Below are 17510 nucleotides of genomic sequence, written 5' to 3' on the forward strand. Positions count from 1 at the left end.
AAAATTTCAGCTATGTAAAATTCTCGAAACACCCTACAATACCTATACCAATACGTTCAGACTAACAATGGGAACACTTTTTTGTTTCTTGGACCATGGTCAAAACGCGACCGGAGCTAGATGAAATCACAACCAAAACACCTGCCTAATATAGGTATATTGAACGATCTGTAAACTCAAAATCGATTTACAATATGTATATAAACAAATAGAGCACGAAGAGTAGATGAAGTTTCATACCTAACTCAACGAAAATGGTGGGCGGAGTCGCTGAAAACGGCGTTAAAAACTTCTAAAATCACCCGAACTTCCAATCGTTCCAATTTAATTTCCTTGGGTTTTTGAGCTGGGAAAATGAGTGGATTAGATAGAAGACGTCGATACGAAACTTTTGCAACCAATTTCACCTTAGTCGGACACTGTGTCACATCCCGGGATCGGCTTCGCCGTAGCACGATATTGTCCGCTTTGGGCCCCCTCTCTACCCGCACGGTTTTGTTTCTGGGAGCTCACGAGCAACTTCCCAGTGGGTCACCCATCCTGGGATTGTTCTAGCTCCCAACTCGCTTAACTTCGGAGTTCCTACGACTCCGAAGCCAGTGAGCTCCCAAAAGGCCTCGTGCTAGATGGATGCGGGTGTGCACATATAAGGCACATCACCCCCTCTCCGTTGGTTGATGTGGGATCTTACAATCCACCCCCTTAAGGGCCCGACGTCCTCGTCGGCACACTCGCACCACACGACAGAGTGGCTCTGATACCAAATTGTCACATTCCGGGATCAACTCCGTCGTAGCACGATATTGTCCGCTTTGGGCCCCCCTCTCTACCCGCACGGTTTTGTTTCAGGGAGCTCACGAGCAACTTCCCAGTGGGTCACCCATCCTAGGATTCCTCTGGTCCCCAACTCGCTTAACTTAGGAGTTCTTACGACTCCGAAGCCAGTGAGCTCCCAAAAGGCCTCGTGCTAGATGGATGCGGGTGTGCACATATAAGGCACAGCACCCTCTCTCCGTTGGTTAATGTGGGATCTTACACACTGGACGACGACGAAATCGCAGTCATAAATTTGATGTTGCGTGCGGAGGAGAGAGAGAGAGAGAGAGAGAGAGAGAGAGAGAGAGAGAGAGAGAGAGAGCTTATCTGTTTTTAAAATCCAACTTCGAAAAATTTATGGTTGTGCCACTACACTTCCGTTGATCACAATTTCATCATTAAAATTCCGATTTGGGCCTACTACGTGTCTACAAACTCGTGACAGCGAGCTCGATACAATAGTGTCACTCATTTCCCCTAGATCTTTCTAGATTAAAAGTGACCAAATTACACCTACTCCCAAGGGTAAAATTATAATTTCACAAAAGAATTAAATTTGATTAAATTGGGTCAAGGATGTTAGAGTATGGATTTTTGGTAAATAAAGCCCAACGTTTTGTAAAATGAACCCAATAGCCCATTTTGGCTAGTGCGTAGATTCTAGAAATTTGTCTCATCTTATACCGAATGTTTTGGGGGTGCTTTTTTATGCCGTGTGTTCTCTTATGTGCATTTAGGGCTTAATAAAATAGTCTCACTTCGTCATATTTTTATCCCACAAATGCGTATTTACGCATCAAAATTCAACACTTCGGTATTTCTCTTCCAATTTCAACCATATTCTCGTTGTCTCAAAATGGCTTCAAACACGACTCCAAAAATGCGTGGATGCATAGTGGCTTGGAACACAATCCTAAAATGTGTTAGTTGCTTGATCCGATCATCAATTTCATTCAGAGTGACGATTTTTTTTTTTTTTCTTTCAACAACTCTTCTACAACATTTGACCTTTTTTTTTCTTGTTGGAAGTCACAAGTTTTGTCAGCTTACCCAAAAAAAAAGGGCCAAAATAGTAATACTAGAGTCCTTATCTAACTCCTGTATCTCTTCAATTAAGAGATATTTGAGGTTGACCCTTATAGGAAGCAAGTGCTGAGTTCTTCAAAGACTAGGTAGATAGATAATTCAAAATTTTACCCAATTTCTGAGGATTTGAATTTCAGCAAAGTGTTTGACAGCATTCTTGCCCTCCATGAATCAGGGGGGAATTGATTCTAAACAATTTTAATCAAGGGAAAGAAAACCCACACTCCGACAAATATTGTATATGTGGACATCGAGGACGAAAAATATGTGTTTTAGCTAAAATATAGAAGAAGCCAGAGAAAAAAGAAAAATTAGCCCAGCCCGGTATAAATTCCTTGTTCCGCCCTTATTTGGGTGGGCTAAGGAAATTTGTGTGTGGAAAGGGGAATGGAGGAAGGGCCTGTAAAGAGGGAAGGGGGATTGGATTTCAAGATGGGCGGGGTTGGTTGGAGCCGTTGGTGGTGCACAGATGATGGGGTAAGGTGATAATTTTTTTATTTTCAATTTATTTTTTTATAATGATTTTTCTATTCTTAATATACCCTTGAAAATGGAAAAACTAAAATATCCTTAAAAATAGATGAAGAATTGGATGGTGTTAAAGTGAGATGACAAATCATGAATTTTGAAATAAGGTGACATTTCTCTTAAATTTTTCTTAATGACAAATTTATTTCAAGGCATAAGTTCATGTAACATTTAAAAAAAAAAAAAATTTAAAATCCCTTCAGGAAATTAAGTGCTTGCATAACATCAAAAAATTCATTTTCGGGCACTTATTTTCTCATGGCTTGGGGCAATGAATTGCATGTATGGCAACTAAGAATCAATTCTTGAAAACTGTCAACCAAGTAAAGAATAAACAAGGCCTCTTTTTATATTTTGGCGAACAAAGAGAAGTTCCACGCATCTTTGCACAACCATCAGTGCGGGATAGATTCATCCTAAATATAACAACAGCCAAACCACCCTACTTTGCACATCCATCAGAGCCGGGTTTTATGTCCCCTGAATTCCCAATTCATCAAGCATTGCAGATATCGCGTTCCTAATCGTTAAGGTCTCGGTAAAAAGGCTAACACGAGAGAAAACAATGAGAAAATGATGCTTATCGAGTCCTTTGATGCCATATTGACATGATTCCATATGAAACTAATCAATCATTGACACTGAAGTAGTTCCTATAAACCAACCGTGGCCGCTTAACTAGGCTAGCTGCATCTCAGAGGACAATTACTCAGAGAGCAGGGGATAAAGGATTGAGAGTCATTCTTATCTTTTGAAAAATGGACAGAAATTAGTTTCTTCCACTCCTCGCCCAAAATACAATATATTGTACCCTAATAGAAGCAATACAAGCGCACATTGTACAAAATCAACTTTCAAGGGTAACCAAAGTCGGGAACCATAAACAGAACAATTCGGGCGACGCTACAGCAAGCATTTGTTCTACTAAGAAAGCATATATAAATCTAATTAAAAACAGGTAGGCTGCCGAGTAGAAGAACGAAAAACTGAATTTAATTCCTGCAAAATTTTAGTAAGATGTGGGATACAATTTAAACCTTACTTTAAAGAGACAATTTCTAGGGTAGAGGACAGCATTATAGTATTGTGCCAAAAGCAAGCTAATGCATACGAGTGACGCAGCATCAGGTGGCTAAAATAATTACATCCTCACCCATTTCAACATATCAGATCAGACATCCTGGATATCTACCTTCCCTTGATACACGCTTAACAATTCAGGTACTTGGCCAAGATATCTGTTCACAAAAATCTCCAGGAACTGCTTCTCTGTAGGTTTCAGCAGAGAACCCAGATTCAAGTTCTCATTTATGAAACCTTTCAACAACAGAACTTTAACAACAGAGCATCTTGGGATAAGTCTCCTCTCCAAACTGAGACCGAGGGCCACAGGATATTTGGCAATCATTCCTGACGACCATCCCATCTTGTTCACTAAAAGATCCATTGCTTGCATAAGTTTCTTCTCTGAGACAACCATACACTGTGGGTTCTTCCTGAAAGCGGAGGGAAAATCATCCTCAGACCAACCCCATGTCTTAAGAAGTTCGCGACTTCTATTCAATACCAACTTATTCTTACCACACAATGCACACAGGGCATTCACTGAAGTTGATTTTTCCAGATTAAATCCCATTTCCTTAACCTCACTCACAAGTTGACCAAATTTTTCAGGATTTACCATCAAAACGCGAGTACCACGAGTTAGCAAAAAAGAAATGCATGGTTGAGACATGCCCGATTCTCTCAAAAGCCCAATATTTGGCACCACATGCTTGCAGTGACCTTCCAAGAAAATCCATGAGTTGTGCTTGAAAATAACACCAACATTTTTCTCAGAGAGTATACTCCTGAGGAAGTTATAAGTGGGCAAAATCCGATTTCTCAAGCTGACTGCCAAAAGTTTTGGATTAAAAGCCAGAGTTTTTAATAGGTCCACTTTTGAAATTTCAAGAGAGCTGAAAAACTCAAGCTTTGGCAAAAGGGTTTTCTCAGGATCAGTTGAAAGAAGTTTTGGATGTGACCTAATAAGCTTTGATATCTGGGTTTGAGATGCTCCATAGTTTCTCAGAAGCTCTAAAACGGAGTCTGCTCTTTCTGGTGACTGCAACTCGACCCACTTAGAAGTTAAAACCGCTCCTTCTGGGGACAATCCACAAGTGTTTATGAGGTAAGTGACTGTTAAATTGTGTTGGTTTTCTGAGATTTCTGAGGTGATGTGTCTGCAAAGCAACTGACTCTGAAGAGAAAAATGTGAGGGTTTTGGATCTCCGACCAACAGTCTGTTTGTTTTGGAAGCAAATGTACAAGAAAATATTGAGTGAACCAATCTGAAGGTCTTCAAATTGCGGAGTTGAATCATTTTAGAGGTTGATGATGAACAATTTCTACAGGAATTAAAGCCTAGCTGATTTTCTGCCTTTAGAAAGTATGCAGTTCTCGGCATTCAAAAAAGATCTGAACCATCCAAAAAAAATTGCCTGGTATAGGATAAACCATTGCAGCTAGGGTAAGTTTTCTTACCATTTTCACCACTGACGGTCACTGGCTCACTGCTGCTATCCATGGTGGTAGGAAATTTTCTGCCAGAAAAACCTCTTCAGTCTTCATAGCTACAAATCAAAGCAAAGAAATTACTCCAATCTGAGGCAATAAGAAAACCGAAAACAAAGGGTTGAACATCAAACTTACAAAAAGTCGAGGGGCTTTGTTTCTTTGGGACAAAGGGCGAAGAACATTTGGGTGATGATGCTTTGGTTTATAGACTCTCGACGTGGTTACTCTCAGGTACGGCCCAGAAGCAATTTGAAAGCCTCTTCCTCAATTGGGATGTATGAGTTCCCTGGAAGTTTTCACCAAACCCATGGGTTTCAAAAATTACACAAACACCTTCTAAAGTTTCGAACTGTTTTCACGAAAGCTTATACAAATAACAAATGAATACTGTTATTTTCAACCGAAGTCCTATTTCCTCACCCACTATTATGTCTAAAATATGCTTTAATTATTAGGAGAATGGTAGCAACTTTCTCTTTAACATTCTTTTTTGGATCTTCTCCATTTTCTTCTCGACATATGTCATTTTCCTTTCCAAGTTTATCCTTATTAAATGTATTGAAATTCTTTTTCTTTTCTTTTTTTTTGACAAATCTTTTACCACTTTGTTAAAAAAATTCAACAAAAAGCATCAAATTTTTTTTTTTTTCAATGGGAACGTTGTAATAACATAAAACAAAATATCCCGAAATTAGTATTAATTTATTCTAGAAAAAAGACGATTTTGCCCTCACATTATTTTATTAGGAAAAAGTTGACTTTTTGACTGAGAAGGAATTTGGCAAATTCGTTTATGCCGTTGAGTAGAGCACGACGAAACGAGTCCGTAGACACGGAGTACTCGAATCGGAGTTATAACGAAGAAAATACAGTCAAACTACCGCGAAGGGCAAAACGGTAATTTGGAAAAAGTCAGATTTTATCGCTTCTCTCTCTCTCCCCCTCAGCTTTCTCTCTCCTCCCGTCGCCCCCCTCCCCTTCCGATCAAGCCAGCGGCCACCACAGGCCGTCTCGATCCACGGCGTCCATACCGTCGGAACCGTCTCGCCGCCGCCGTCAAGCCACGACCGGTCTCTACCCTTGGGCCGCCCGAAGTTCGCCGGAAATAGGAGAAAATTGACCGGTTTTCACCCGATTTTCAGACCCCTCGTACTCCCTCAATTCTCAACCAAATCTTTCGAGTAAGGTATAGATTCTCACATATTTTTCATGCTTTAGCTGATGGTTGGATAGGTTTTCATCGATTTTAGCCGTAGAACACTCGATTTTCGAATTGAAAATCGGCCGTTTTCGGCCACTTTTTGGGGTATGTCAAGGACAAAAGTTTGGAGCCTTGGTTTTGATTTTTTCCGGCGAACCGTTATCGCTTTGGACACCCAAGCTGTCAGCGCTTGTGGCGGCGCATGGGTGAGGGTAGTGTAGTGACTCTGTGTATTTTTGCGATCCTCGTGTCGTCTCGAGCGCGTACAATTTCACGGATCTCGATTTGTAGTCCGTTTGAGCCCCGAACAGATTTTCCATATTGTGCGATTTCAAGGTGTTGTATCGTCGAGCGGTTCGATCGCACTCAATTTCTGATATGTCGTTCTACATGATTTCAGGATCGTGTAGGATTCAACGGATCGGGAATCGAAGTCCCGGATACTCCGAAATCACGAACCCTGGGCTAGGGTTTGGATTTTAAGCGATAACGCGATTGTAGCCCATCCGACCGTCCAATTCGGGCCAAACTCGCAGGATATGGGTATTTCTCTGTGAGGAACCTCTAGAGAATCCCAGATCGGCCATCGGACATCGTGGACCCCATGGGGTTCCGGATCGACCGGTCTGGCAATTTATCTCTTAATAAAGCTTCAGATCTTTTAAGACCGTTTTAATTGTCTGAAATGCTACAGTGGGCATAGAATTGACTTTAAGATGAGTGCACGCATCTCTAAGAGCTGGGGGTCAGGGTTTTTAATTTAATATTTTTATTGAGCAGTTTTATTAATTTAATATTCATAGTTAATTAGGCACTGAAGGCCAGACTGAACCACATGAGGGACCTTCAAGAGGTCCAGCTAGCTCGGACCAGAAGTGAGTGGACTTTTCTTTTCTAAACAATTTTTGTAAATAAATTTCATATTTGATCTTGAATAGGTTTTATTGAATGTTTTCCAAGCATGATTTGTGCAGTAATATTTCTATAATTCTATGCTGCTTAGTTGCACATGCTAAAAAGTTATAGAAAACAGAGTTTGAGGCTTGTATCAGATAAGATAGCAGCATAATTTTAGATTACAGTATTTATCAGACTTTCCTAAAGTAATTTATTTTAAAACCACCATGTACCCAGATATGGTTATTTACCCTCAGTTATACCGACGTTTACGGATGTCCAGTTTATTTTTAGTTCTGTCAGTGCACTTGACATTGCCTCAAGAGTTTCGGGGACGCTCGGACCGTGAGTGCCAGGATTTGCGGCTCGGCTGACTTTGTGTCATCGAGACCTGTCAGGATTGCGGATCAGGCTGACTACAGTCTCCTGAATCCTGCCAGAGCGGCTCGAGTCGACTTTGTGTCATCGAGGCCTGCCAACGGATCAAGCTGACTATAGTCTCCTGAATCCTGCCAGTTTGCGGCTCGGATAGACTGTGTGTTGCCGAAACCTGTCAGGGGAATTGACGGATTTACAGGGGTACACTTAGGTGGTAGTTTTAAAAGAGTTTCAGTGCTTTTATGTAATTATTGCTTTCAGTCATTTTATGCGAGTTTTCTCGACATTTGTGCATATTTTATATCTACATAGATACGTATACCTATATATGTTTAATTGAATGCCTGGTATCTGAATACGGTCGAACTTTAGATTTGCATACCTAGTTATTTTTACTACAGGGGTTATTATGTTTATAAATTGTTTCAAGAACATTATTTTTGTCCACTCACACTTTCAAATTGTTTTGGGCCCCCAGGCAGTAGAAGTGCACAGGAATCCACCACCTGGCCACTCCTAGCTCCCGCGCCACCCACGAAACGTAGGATTTTGTTGTAAAGTACTTAATGTTTTGTAAATTTGTAGTAACTGCTCTGATATCTGGTTGGAGTGGAGAACCAGAGTTGTGAAATGTTTGGTTGACTTATTCTGGCAGTTGGGGTGAATATATTTGCTTGTTTAACAGGTGAAAATTTTTGGGTTTGGACAAATTACAGGGAAGACTCTGCCGAATATTCGGCGGAAGTCTAAGGGGAGTTTTAAACGTAATTGTAACAGGAAGGGTAAAAAGGTCATTTGTGCCCGACATTGCCAGGTGTTGGACACGCACAGGATTCGACTCAAATTCCAAAGTGGAATTAAGATCGGGTCCTGTCGACGTGACCAGGGACGGACTCACAGTGGGATCAATGGGGTCAAATGACCCTATGGACTCCATGAACGTAAGGTAGAAGGTCCTTTTCAACCTGTTTGTGACCCCATGAATGGCTGAAGGAGGAGCTGCAAATTTGAGGAAGAAGAAGCTGAACAGGGGTTCAGTTTTTTTTAAAAAAAAAGAAGCTGACCAAAACGGCGTCGTTTTGGGTCAGCTTCTATTTTTTTTTTTTTAAAACCCGGCTGGCAAAAACGGCGTCGTTTTGAACCAACCCAGCAAATTTTTTTTAAAACGCGCTGGATCCAAAACGGCGTCGTTTTGAATCCAGCGAAATTTTTTTTTAAATGCGCTGCCACCAAAACGGCATCGTTTTGGACCAGCAGCAACGAATTTTTTTTTAAAAGACCTGGCCAAAACAACATCGTTTTGGTCCAGGTTTTCGAAAAAAAAAAATTATATATATATATATATATATATATATATAGAACAGATTGTAGTTGAAACAGACCCTTCTCAAAACTCCAAAACCCCCATTTCCTAAACCTAAATCCCCAATCTCCACCAACCCACGAACCTTTAACCCTCTCCCCACCAAGCTTTCATCTTTTAAAAAAAAAAAAAAAATTGAACTTTTACACTATGACCCTACGAGTTCATATTCCTAAGTCCGTCCGTGACGTCTTGTTTTTAAACACAATTAGTTAAATGCTAAGATAAGGAAAAGAAAACATAACAGTAGAAGATAAATATCAGTAATACCAAATAGTTGAAGATAAACATTACCAATATCCATTGACAAATAAAATTTGATTTTAAAAATAGGAAATGATAAAATAGTTTATTAGCAACAATAGATTCACGGTAATTATAAAGCGTCTGTTAAAAAAAAATCGAACCAGTCCCGTCTATATCACTTAGAAGAGTGGGTACAAACTATACCGAATCGGATATGTTAATTTCATTTATTTATATCCGAATATACTAGTTAAAGTGGCTGCGATGCAGTTGGCAATTTAGGGCTGTCAACCTCTACTAGAAGAGGTGCCTAAGAAAGAAACACATCTTGTTTAGGAATGTTAGGATTGTCATTCATTTGTTTGCACCGGCATGTTCATCCAACCTCGTACCTGCTGGCCTTTCAATGGAGATCATGATATGTAGCTTGATTTAGGCTATGACACAAAGAATCACATCTCAAAACAATATAAAAACAGAAAAAGAAAAATACACAATTGCCCATCTAATTGTAAAGGCAAGATAAACTAGAGCTTGTCCGTTCATTTCCTGTACATTCTCTTTCAATGTTGAAATCCCAGAGACACCTCACCTGGGAAGAACAAATTTTTATACAAAATGAATCACATCCACTGGAGGTCCACACCTTTTGGTTTTCTTTTTCATTTACAGTTCCAAAAGGCTTGAGTAACTCTGTTCACAACTTTAATCTCTAACCAGAACACATCATATATCTGTGACTATAAATTAAAAGAGGTTATGACACTGGGGAATAAATGCAATAACAGATATGCCAAAGCATACTCCCCTGGCAGCCACTACTCAAACTCAATGACAATGACAATGTCAATGACCAAACTGATGCTTTCTTTTTAGTAAGCATTGCCATTTCCGCTAAAGACCAACTATACAGGGATGACTGCCAGCTTCAAGTTAAAACTCAGGTCAAATTATACCGTCATGTGTCTTCTACAAAAACTCTGAAGATGAAAGCACGAAAGCGTCTTGAGTATTGCTTCGGATCAACAGCAGAGATTGAAGTTGGGTCATATTGGAATGATTTGTATGCATGCTCAAGCTTTTTGCTGATATCATAGTCCTGTAGTATGTCAATTATACCGAAGAACAGAATGACATCATATAATTCTCCTGTTGGGTCTCCAACCAACTGAGCCTCACAATCACTTCTTCTCACTGTCCTTTCAGCCCATGCAGGCATATTAATACCTAATCTAATCGAAGACCACCTGAAAGAATGCAATGAAATCATATGAATCAGGTATAATTACTACTAGGGAGTTCTTCAAAAGATGAAAGTTAGCAGAGTGTTAATGGAGCACAGTGTTAATGGATTCATTCTTACCGGTTCGAGTCAGAAAGAAGCCTATCCATGTCGACTTTAGAAAGGCGAGGGGCCCCTTCATTGTCAGGGTCAGCATTTCCTGCAAGATCAGAACATAAATCATGTGTCAGAAAGGGTTTGCTTTGAATTTATGAGCTGGCCAAGTAATTGAAGAAATGAGCTAGAAATAACCAGTAGGAGTGCGAACTCCAGAGGTTCGGTCTGGTGTGGGGGGTTCCCTGCATGAGGCTTCTTGGAAGTGAAGGCCAACCAGCAGACTGTAGTCCATTATTCTTTCGTGTTCAAGAAAGTCGCAATCTCTGTCCACTTGCCTGCATCAAGGTATACTTTTAACTTAAAAAGAGAAACTAGACTAAATTATTACTGCAAAATCCTCCATATCTAACTTCTAATATACCAAACATTCTCACATATGGACATAGCATTCAAAGTGTACGAATCTAATGCAAACTCAAACCTTATGGAAATTGTTATCATTTTATTTATTCAGACATTATGCTTTTTTATTATTATATAGATATGCTTAATGCACAACAAGATACAAAGCCTAAGCTTAATAACTTAATCAGCTTTGCTAAATTGAGTTTCTAAGCTCAACGGACTGCATAGGTACACGTGCATACATGGAGTGATAATGTTAGGAGACAAAGAAAAAAGAGAGAGAGAATTAAACCGTGAATGGTTAGCATAAGTTCTGACTATGACCTGAATGTTTGCTCAAAAGTGCTTAGCATCTTACACTCATCCTCAATCAACCACTCCTTTTTCCTAAAGTCAGGCATTAGTTACTTTCGAGGTTTGACAAATAACCAAAACTGCAAAAATTCTGAAGAACGAGCTTTAGCAGCTAGTTTAAGGCCAAGGAACTCTTTTTCAACACGCATGATTGTGCATAATAGTGGAAAGTATAATCTGACTGAGGAACTACTTTTTTCTCATCAGGTTCCTACCATTGAAAAGATTCATTATGAGAGAAATGATATTGAGGTTGCATAATATGCATCAACCTTATGAGTTATGATGGTGACTCTAGCTATTCCTACGCAGTTTTAACACTATAATGAAGGAAAGGGAACGTTCATATATTTTTTATTCCTCTTCCTAACCAAAAAAAGTTAATACAGTAGACCAAAACAATCATAGAGAAGAGACTTAGAACACAAGTTCCCAACCAGCAAAAGAAAGAGAGCGAGAGAGAGAGACGGACAGATGATAGACAGAGGAAAAGCAAAACTATACCTGCAGAACTCTTGAAACCAAACCTTCTGCAACCTAAATATATAATTAAGATCAAGGTCTTTAAGAGTCGTTGTTGCATCAATTTCGGACTCAGGTTTATCGGTTGTACGGCCAAGGGAAGAGCCTTTTAAATCAAACCGCCTATGAATGCCATACTCGGAGCAAAATAGATTCCCCATAATGACAAATCGCACCTGGAATTTCATAAAGTTCATAATCAGAAGTTGATAACTCAATTAAGGTTAAATACCAAAGAACATTACCTTCTTTTGGGCAGTCCCTGTTAATTTTACACAGTGAAGACCGTAAAATTTGGTGACCAGAGTATTCTCAAAGGATCGAACATGATTATAGTAAGCTGGAAGCATTCTCAGAAGCACCTGTAACAGTGTTGGCTAGTGGAGATCAGCACATTATATGGTGTGGAAACTTAAAGGATGAAATCAGAATTCACTCGGGTATTAATTGGGAAGGATGTCATGATTAAATAGTAGTGGCAGCAACATAATTCAGTGCTACCTTTGGAATTGGAGAATGCCAGACATGAATTTCAGAAGTAGAAAGCAGTACAAAGTACAGACTCTTATTTGTTATGGATTAATTCAAGAATCACAACATTCGTCAGCTAAATTTGATAATTTTAAATCTTAATTGAGGGGACAGAATATGGTTATAACTGCAAGTTTTGGCACAAATAGTCAATATAAATCTAGGGGGCGGGGTTGGTGGGGGCAAAGCAGGAAGTGGGGGGAAAGGGGAAAAGGGAAGAGACAAAACTTACTTTTACTTCCGCCTTCTTCATGGTCTTTATCATGTACCGGTCATCATTGGTTAAGTAAAAGAAGCTTCCGCTCTTTCCAGGGGATGAGAGCTCTCGAAGGGCGTCATTTCCACATATTGATATCATGTAATCTGCTGGATCTACCTTAAACAATTTCCTTAGAGTCCTGAGGGGTAAATAGGACAAATCAGTAACCCATGTATGCTTCAATCAGAACCAACCGAGATTTTGAAGGTAAAGAAACGATATGCTAGTAGTGTGCTTGTATGATAAAACATGTCACTGTTTAGCAGCCCTGATTTTGACAAAGTCATATATCTGTAACAAACTATGAGTTAATTACGAAACTCTTCGTGTCACAGAGATGGTAGTTTCAGAATTGTATTATACAAAATCCAACAACTACTTTACCACACTACTAAATTACTTAGATAGAGAAAGATGATCCATTAAAAAAGAAACATTTGCAGGTCTTTACCTGAAAACCACAGGACAGTAATCCTTCCATTTGAAGTCACATGACTGGTGGGGTGGAGTATACTTGGATCCTTCTGGGGGAAATTTTGTCCATACTTTTTCCCTTGGATCAAATGCTGAAGTCTTCAGGTCAAGAGATGTAGTTGGAGCAGGCCTTCCAACAGAATGTCTGTGCTATGGCACAAGAAACCAATTACATGCAATGAAGAGTTATCTCATGAAGATAAACTTTTAAATTTCATATTCTTAGTGGAAACCTTTTCATTTCACGAAAGGAAAGAAGTTGAAATTGTCAATTTTGCCATACCAGAAACTCATATACTAAAAATACAAAAATAGTTAAAAACTTTAGATGTTGAGTTGTAAAAAATTAATAATTAAATCCTCCCAGGATCATATTTGCTTGGTAGAGTAGCAGGTTTCCACCGATAGAACCATGCCACCCTAGCAGAAGCAAGGATGATTGCCCTCCAGGGTTGCCCCTGGGGATCGCTTCCAAGACCATATAAATGTTTTCCATTTTCCTTAATTGTAAAAAGGAGTGGTAAGTCTAACATAATCTAATGTTGGTCTCGCCTTCTTTTCTGCCATTTTGGTCTCACAAACTTGTAAATTGACCTAATGATTTAAGCAGTTGGTGAAAGAAACTATGTAGCTTGTAATTTCTCATATTCAGAGAAATTTCAAAGGCTTTTCTCAGATTTCTCTTTGACTAAGAGAGCTCTAAGAAGCCTTTAGAACTTTAAAATGATGTACATAGCATGAAAATCTAAAACATGAACCTGAACGGAGCAGATCATCATAAGCTAAGCTGGGAGGCCTTAAAAGAGATGAATAAGAATTAAGGATGAATGAAGGGGTACCGAGCAACTAAAAGCTTAGATTTAAGCTTTGTTGTACAATAAGGACTGATACAAAACAACCAAAAGATCCGAAAACACATTTGACGCAACTGTTTTTGAAGGAAATATTCCCTCCCACATGGTACATTTCCAAGGCTTCTCGTTCAACTCTTTTTATCTCAAAGATTTACTTGCAGATCAAAAGATTAGAATCAAAAGCATAGGAAGAACAAAAAGTGTAACAAGAAAGGCAAAAAAAGCCATGATAAAACAGAACAGGGGGAGAATGAAGGGCAGAAAACAACCAACAAATCATGAATACCTGATCCCCAACTGCAGATTAAGCATAAGTTCATAGTTCTTATGCCCTTTGGATATCGTTATCCCCTGTTTCTTCATTGGCTGAACTTTAAAGTGCTGTTGTCTATTCCCCTTGGCAACCGAACCTTCGAACTCAAGATTCCCAAATGCTCCACTACCATCTCTTGAACTCCGATCAATTCCATCAAACATGTTATCTCCATTGGATCCCCTACTATAATTACTCACCCTCGCATCCGTAGGTCTCCTAGGCCTCGCATTCCCTTCGTTTCCATTCTTATAAATAACCTGCTTGTTCGGGAACTCCCCTTCCATTCCAGGCCAATTCAGCATCTTCTGTGAAGGGAAAGTCGAAATAGTTTCAACCGAACATATCTTACAATCATTCAAGTCCACTGCAAACACCTCCTGAGGATCCCAATCCACATTACCACCAGAGGACCCTGCTGGGTAATAAGTCCCGTTCTGCTCTTTTGAGTCCTTACTCCAAACCCCCACATAGAAACTCCCATCAGCCCACCGAAATGTGCCATTTCCTTTAGGTAAACCTTCTTCCCAAGACCCATCATACCTATTCCCATTGCTCCAAATCATAGTTCCATTCCCATGAATCATTCCATGCCTCAATTGACCAATATAATGGTTCCCATTTTTCCATTGATACCGCCCTTGACCGTCCTGCAATCCGCGGCGCCATTCACCCTCATAGTAATCCCCATTGACAAAGCTCTTAGTCCCTTGACCATATCTCAAATTCATAACCCATGAACCTCTGTAGGTGTCTCCTGCAGCACCTGTATAAGTCCCTTTACCATCCATATACCCATTCTTGAATTCACCTTCATAAGTGGCACCAGAAGGCCAACTAAACTTTCCTTTCCCTGCTGTCTTGCCCTTCTGCCATTCACCAACATACATACACCCATCTGTCCACAAGTACTTGCCTTGGCCATGCGCATAGTTATCAACCCACTGGCCTGTATAGAAGTCACCATTGGAGAGGACCTTCTCAGCATGGCCGATTTCACCAGGCTCATCATCTGCAGGGGCTACAGACATTGTTGTGAATAAAGGGCTGGCCCTTTTCTTTCCACCAGTATGTGTTTTGCGCACAGTTGCTTTGCAGGCCTTCAAAATGAATCTGAACTCTTTGCTCATTATCTCTCTAAAACCAGCCTCTGGTTAGCTACCTCTATCTCTTCACCTTCCTCACATTCCTCTTGGCTCATTAATCCCAGATCAAAACCCTCTATCCCCCTCTCTTTTGCTCTCTTTATCTCTTTTACAGACAATGTACGTGCTTCAAAAGCAGAGCAAAGTAACCATTCCTGGATGGAACAAACCCAGAAGAGAGAAGAACGTGGAGGGAATCGATACAAAACAAAAAACAAAATTTCAAATCTGGGTTTTGTTTTTTGTGGGTTTTTCTGGTTTTGTGATGTGGGTATTTCAGATTTCGAAATTTTTTTTTTTTAAAAAACCCAGAAAAAATTCGAACTATTTGATTGATGGGGAAAGCAAAAAGGTTCGATTGGTACCAATGACTGGCTTTTTCTCTGTTTCTGGTGTTTTTTTCTTTCTTTTCCTTTTTTCTCCTTTTTTTTCTTTTCCTGCTCCGTTGGGTCTGAACAAAGGATTCAACACATTGGTTTTTGATTCCGGTTTTGGCTCCGAGAACCGCTAGCAGACCAAACAGTTGGAGGGGAGAAAAGAATGATGGTGGTGAAATGTCTGCCATTTTTAGTGTCTCAATCAGACTAAACCCCAAATACCACTACTAATTTTAGTTTTGGTTTTAATTTTTAAATCATTACCATTTTGTTTTTTGTTTTTCGTTTCTTTTTTGCCTCAACACCATTTTCAGTACAGCTGCTTTTGCAATGGTGTCCTTTCCTTTTCATATAATTCTTAACTACTCCCAATTTCAGAAACTAACCTCTTATGCTCTACCCAACATGATTACATCATACCTTTAGGACCAAAAAGGTGAATTATTATTTCTAACCGCAACCTGACCTTACAATTTACCATCATTACTTTACTAAAATTCAGACCAAAAATAGTTGGTTAAGATCTTGATGGCCAAAACAACATGTAATTAAGTGGTTAAAGGTGTTATCCTTATACCCTTGGTTTTGTGTTCGATTCACACTAAAGGTGAATTATTTATACCACAAAATTGACCTTACAATTTACCGTTGTTAGTTTAATAAGATTCAGACCAAAAATAGTTTATTAAGATCAAATATTTTATAGCTGAAGTGGTTGAAAGTATTTACCTCTCTTATCTGTTATTAACTAGAGTTTATCTTTTTGTTTCTCAAAGACAAACGAGAGAAAAAAAAAAAAAACTAATGTCATATTTGGTGACTAATATTGGACTGGATTGGAGATTGGACTGGACACTCACTATATTTAAAGCATATTTGAGGAAGAAATGATTTTTAAAAAAAAATTTAACCAAGTTGAAGGTAGAAGATGGATTACTTACGAAGAAAATTTATCCCATATAATCCCCATAAAATAATAGGATAACAATACCTTATAACTAATCCTTCCTAATTCCCCCAACATGAAAAGTCATTCAACCCTACCTTCATTTCCAATCCAATCCAATACTAGTCACCAAATTTCCTATCTAATAACCATTATTGGATTGAATCTTAAGGCCGCTAATAGATAGCAATCATTGGTACCTAATTTTGCAACTGCATGTAGTTCGTTGTCATTGAAAACTAAGGCAACAAAATTTATAATCAAATGACAAAAAACACAAATTATTGAATAAATGGAACATTGATGTCTCTAAATAAAGTTGGAAGAGAATATATGTTAAATGGAGTGTATATTATTTACTTATGAAAGAAAAACAAAAGTGTTACTTAATTTTAGCTACTGAAGTTTTTGGCTTGAAATTTAGGTTTGCTCCAAGTATAAATACATGCTAAACCCTGAACCCTGAGCCCCTTAGCTTGTTCAGGATCTCCTTATTCAAGATTGTATCCCCACTTAACTTTCTATGCAAATAATCGTCCTTTCTCAAAACAAAAAAAAAAAGTCTGGTTTGGAAATAAATAAATAAATAAATAAGTGACTAGTTTGTCTTCTTTTTTTCAACTATATACAAAAGGGATTAAGATTTGTAAACTAGGTTAAGAAAAATTGAAAATAAAAATATTCTCGGCCATTCATTTCATCCAACCATCTTTTGTGTTTATATGTTTTAAATTTGCACAAGAACTGGAAAAAAAAAAATCAATAAAACAAACAGTTATGCACACCTTATTAATTGAGTCCTTTTAAGTTTTTCAAACGGAGTATATAATAATTTTAGCATTTAATTTCATGATGCATAAGTGAAATGCACTTGGCATATAAAATGAAAATATTTTTGTTCATCACTTTAACGCAAGGTG

The 17510-nt window shown here is 38.8% G+C and overlaps 2 protein-coding genes across 6 annotated transcripts; both read right to left on the minus strand.

The window, feature by feature from the left end:
* Nucleotides 1–3267: 3267 nt before the first annotated feature.
* LOC117617824 (transcription termination factor MTERF6, chloroplastic/mitochondrial-like) lies at nucleotides 3268–5337 on the minus strand. Of its 5 annotated transcripts, none has more exons than XM_034347393.1 (3): nucleotides 5122–5337; nucleotides 4954–5012; nucleotides 3268–4572 (listed from the first exon to the last, which is right to left on the minus strand). In XM_034347393.1, exons 1-3 carry the CDS (start codon nucleotides 5166–5168, stop codon nucleotides 3602–3604), a joined length of 1077 nt encoding a protein of 358 aa, XP_034203284.1. In that variant the 5' UTR covers nucleotides 5169–5337; the 3' UTR covers nucleotides 3268–3601. The 5 variants fall into 5 exon arrangements, with proteins under 5 accessions (XP_034203284.1, XP_034203285.1, XP_034203283.1 ...); XM_034347394.1 differs by having other exon boundaries at nucleotides 4954–5042; XM_034347392.1 differs by having other exon boundaries at nucleotides 3268–4817; nucleotides 4954–5337.
* Nucleotides 5338–9561: 4224 nt separating this feature from the next.
* Nucleotides 9562–15851, minus strand: LOC117617823 (phosphatidylinositol 4-phosphate 5-kinase 6-like). The gene is made up of 8 exons (XM_034347389.1): nucleotides 14096–15851; nucleotides 12933–13100; nucleotides 12455–12620; nucleotides 11937–12053; nucleotides 11674–11867; nucleotides 10606–10745; nucleotides 10435–10513; nucleotides 9562–10318 (listed from the first exon to the last, which is right to left on the minus strand). Exons 1-8 carry the CDS (start codon nucleotides 15250–15252, stop codon nucleotides 10030–10032), a joined length of 2310 nt encoding a protein of 769 aa, XP_034203280.1. The 5' UTR covers nucleotides 15253–15851; the 3' UTR covers nucleotides 9562–10029.
* Nucleotides 15852–17510: the final 1659 nt, after the last annotated feature.

Source organism: Prunus dulcis, chromosome 2 (assembly GCF_902201215.1).
Source record: "Prunus dulcis chromosome 2, ALMONDv2, whole genome shotgun sequence".
Classification (NCBI taxonomy): Eukaryota; Viridiplantae; Streptophyta; class Magnoliopsida; order Rosales; family Rosaceae; genus Prunus; species Prunus dulcis.

Coding starts and splice junctions, on each gene's coding strand:
- LOC117617823 (XM_034347389.1), bottom strand. CDS start 15,252: ATGAGCAAAGAGTTCAGATTCATTTTGAAGGCCTGCAAAGCAACTGTG. Junction 10,746..11,673: donor TGGTTTCAAGAGTTCTGCAG/GTATAGTTTTGC, acceptor ACCTTGATGCAG/GCAAGTGGACAGAGATTGCG. Junction 10,319..10,434: donor CTTCTTTCTGACTCGAACCG/GTAAGAATGAAT, acceptor GCATTCTTTCAG/GTGGTCTTCGATTAGATTAG.
- LOC117617824 (XM_034347391.1), bottom strand. CDS start 4,876: ATGCCGAGAACTGCATACTTTCTAAAGGCAGAAAATCAGCTAGGCTTT.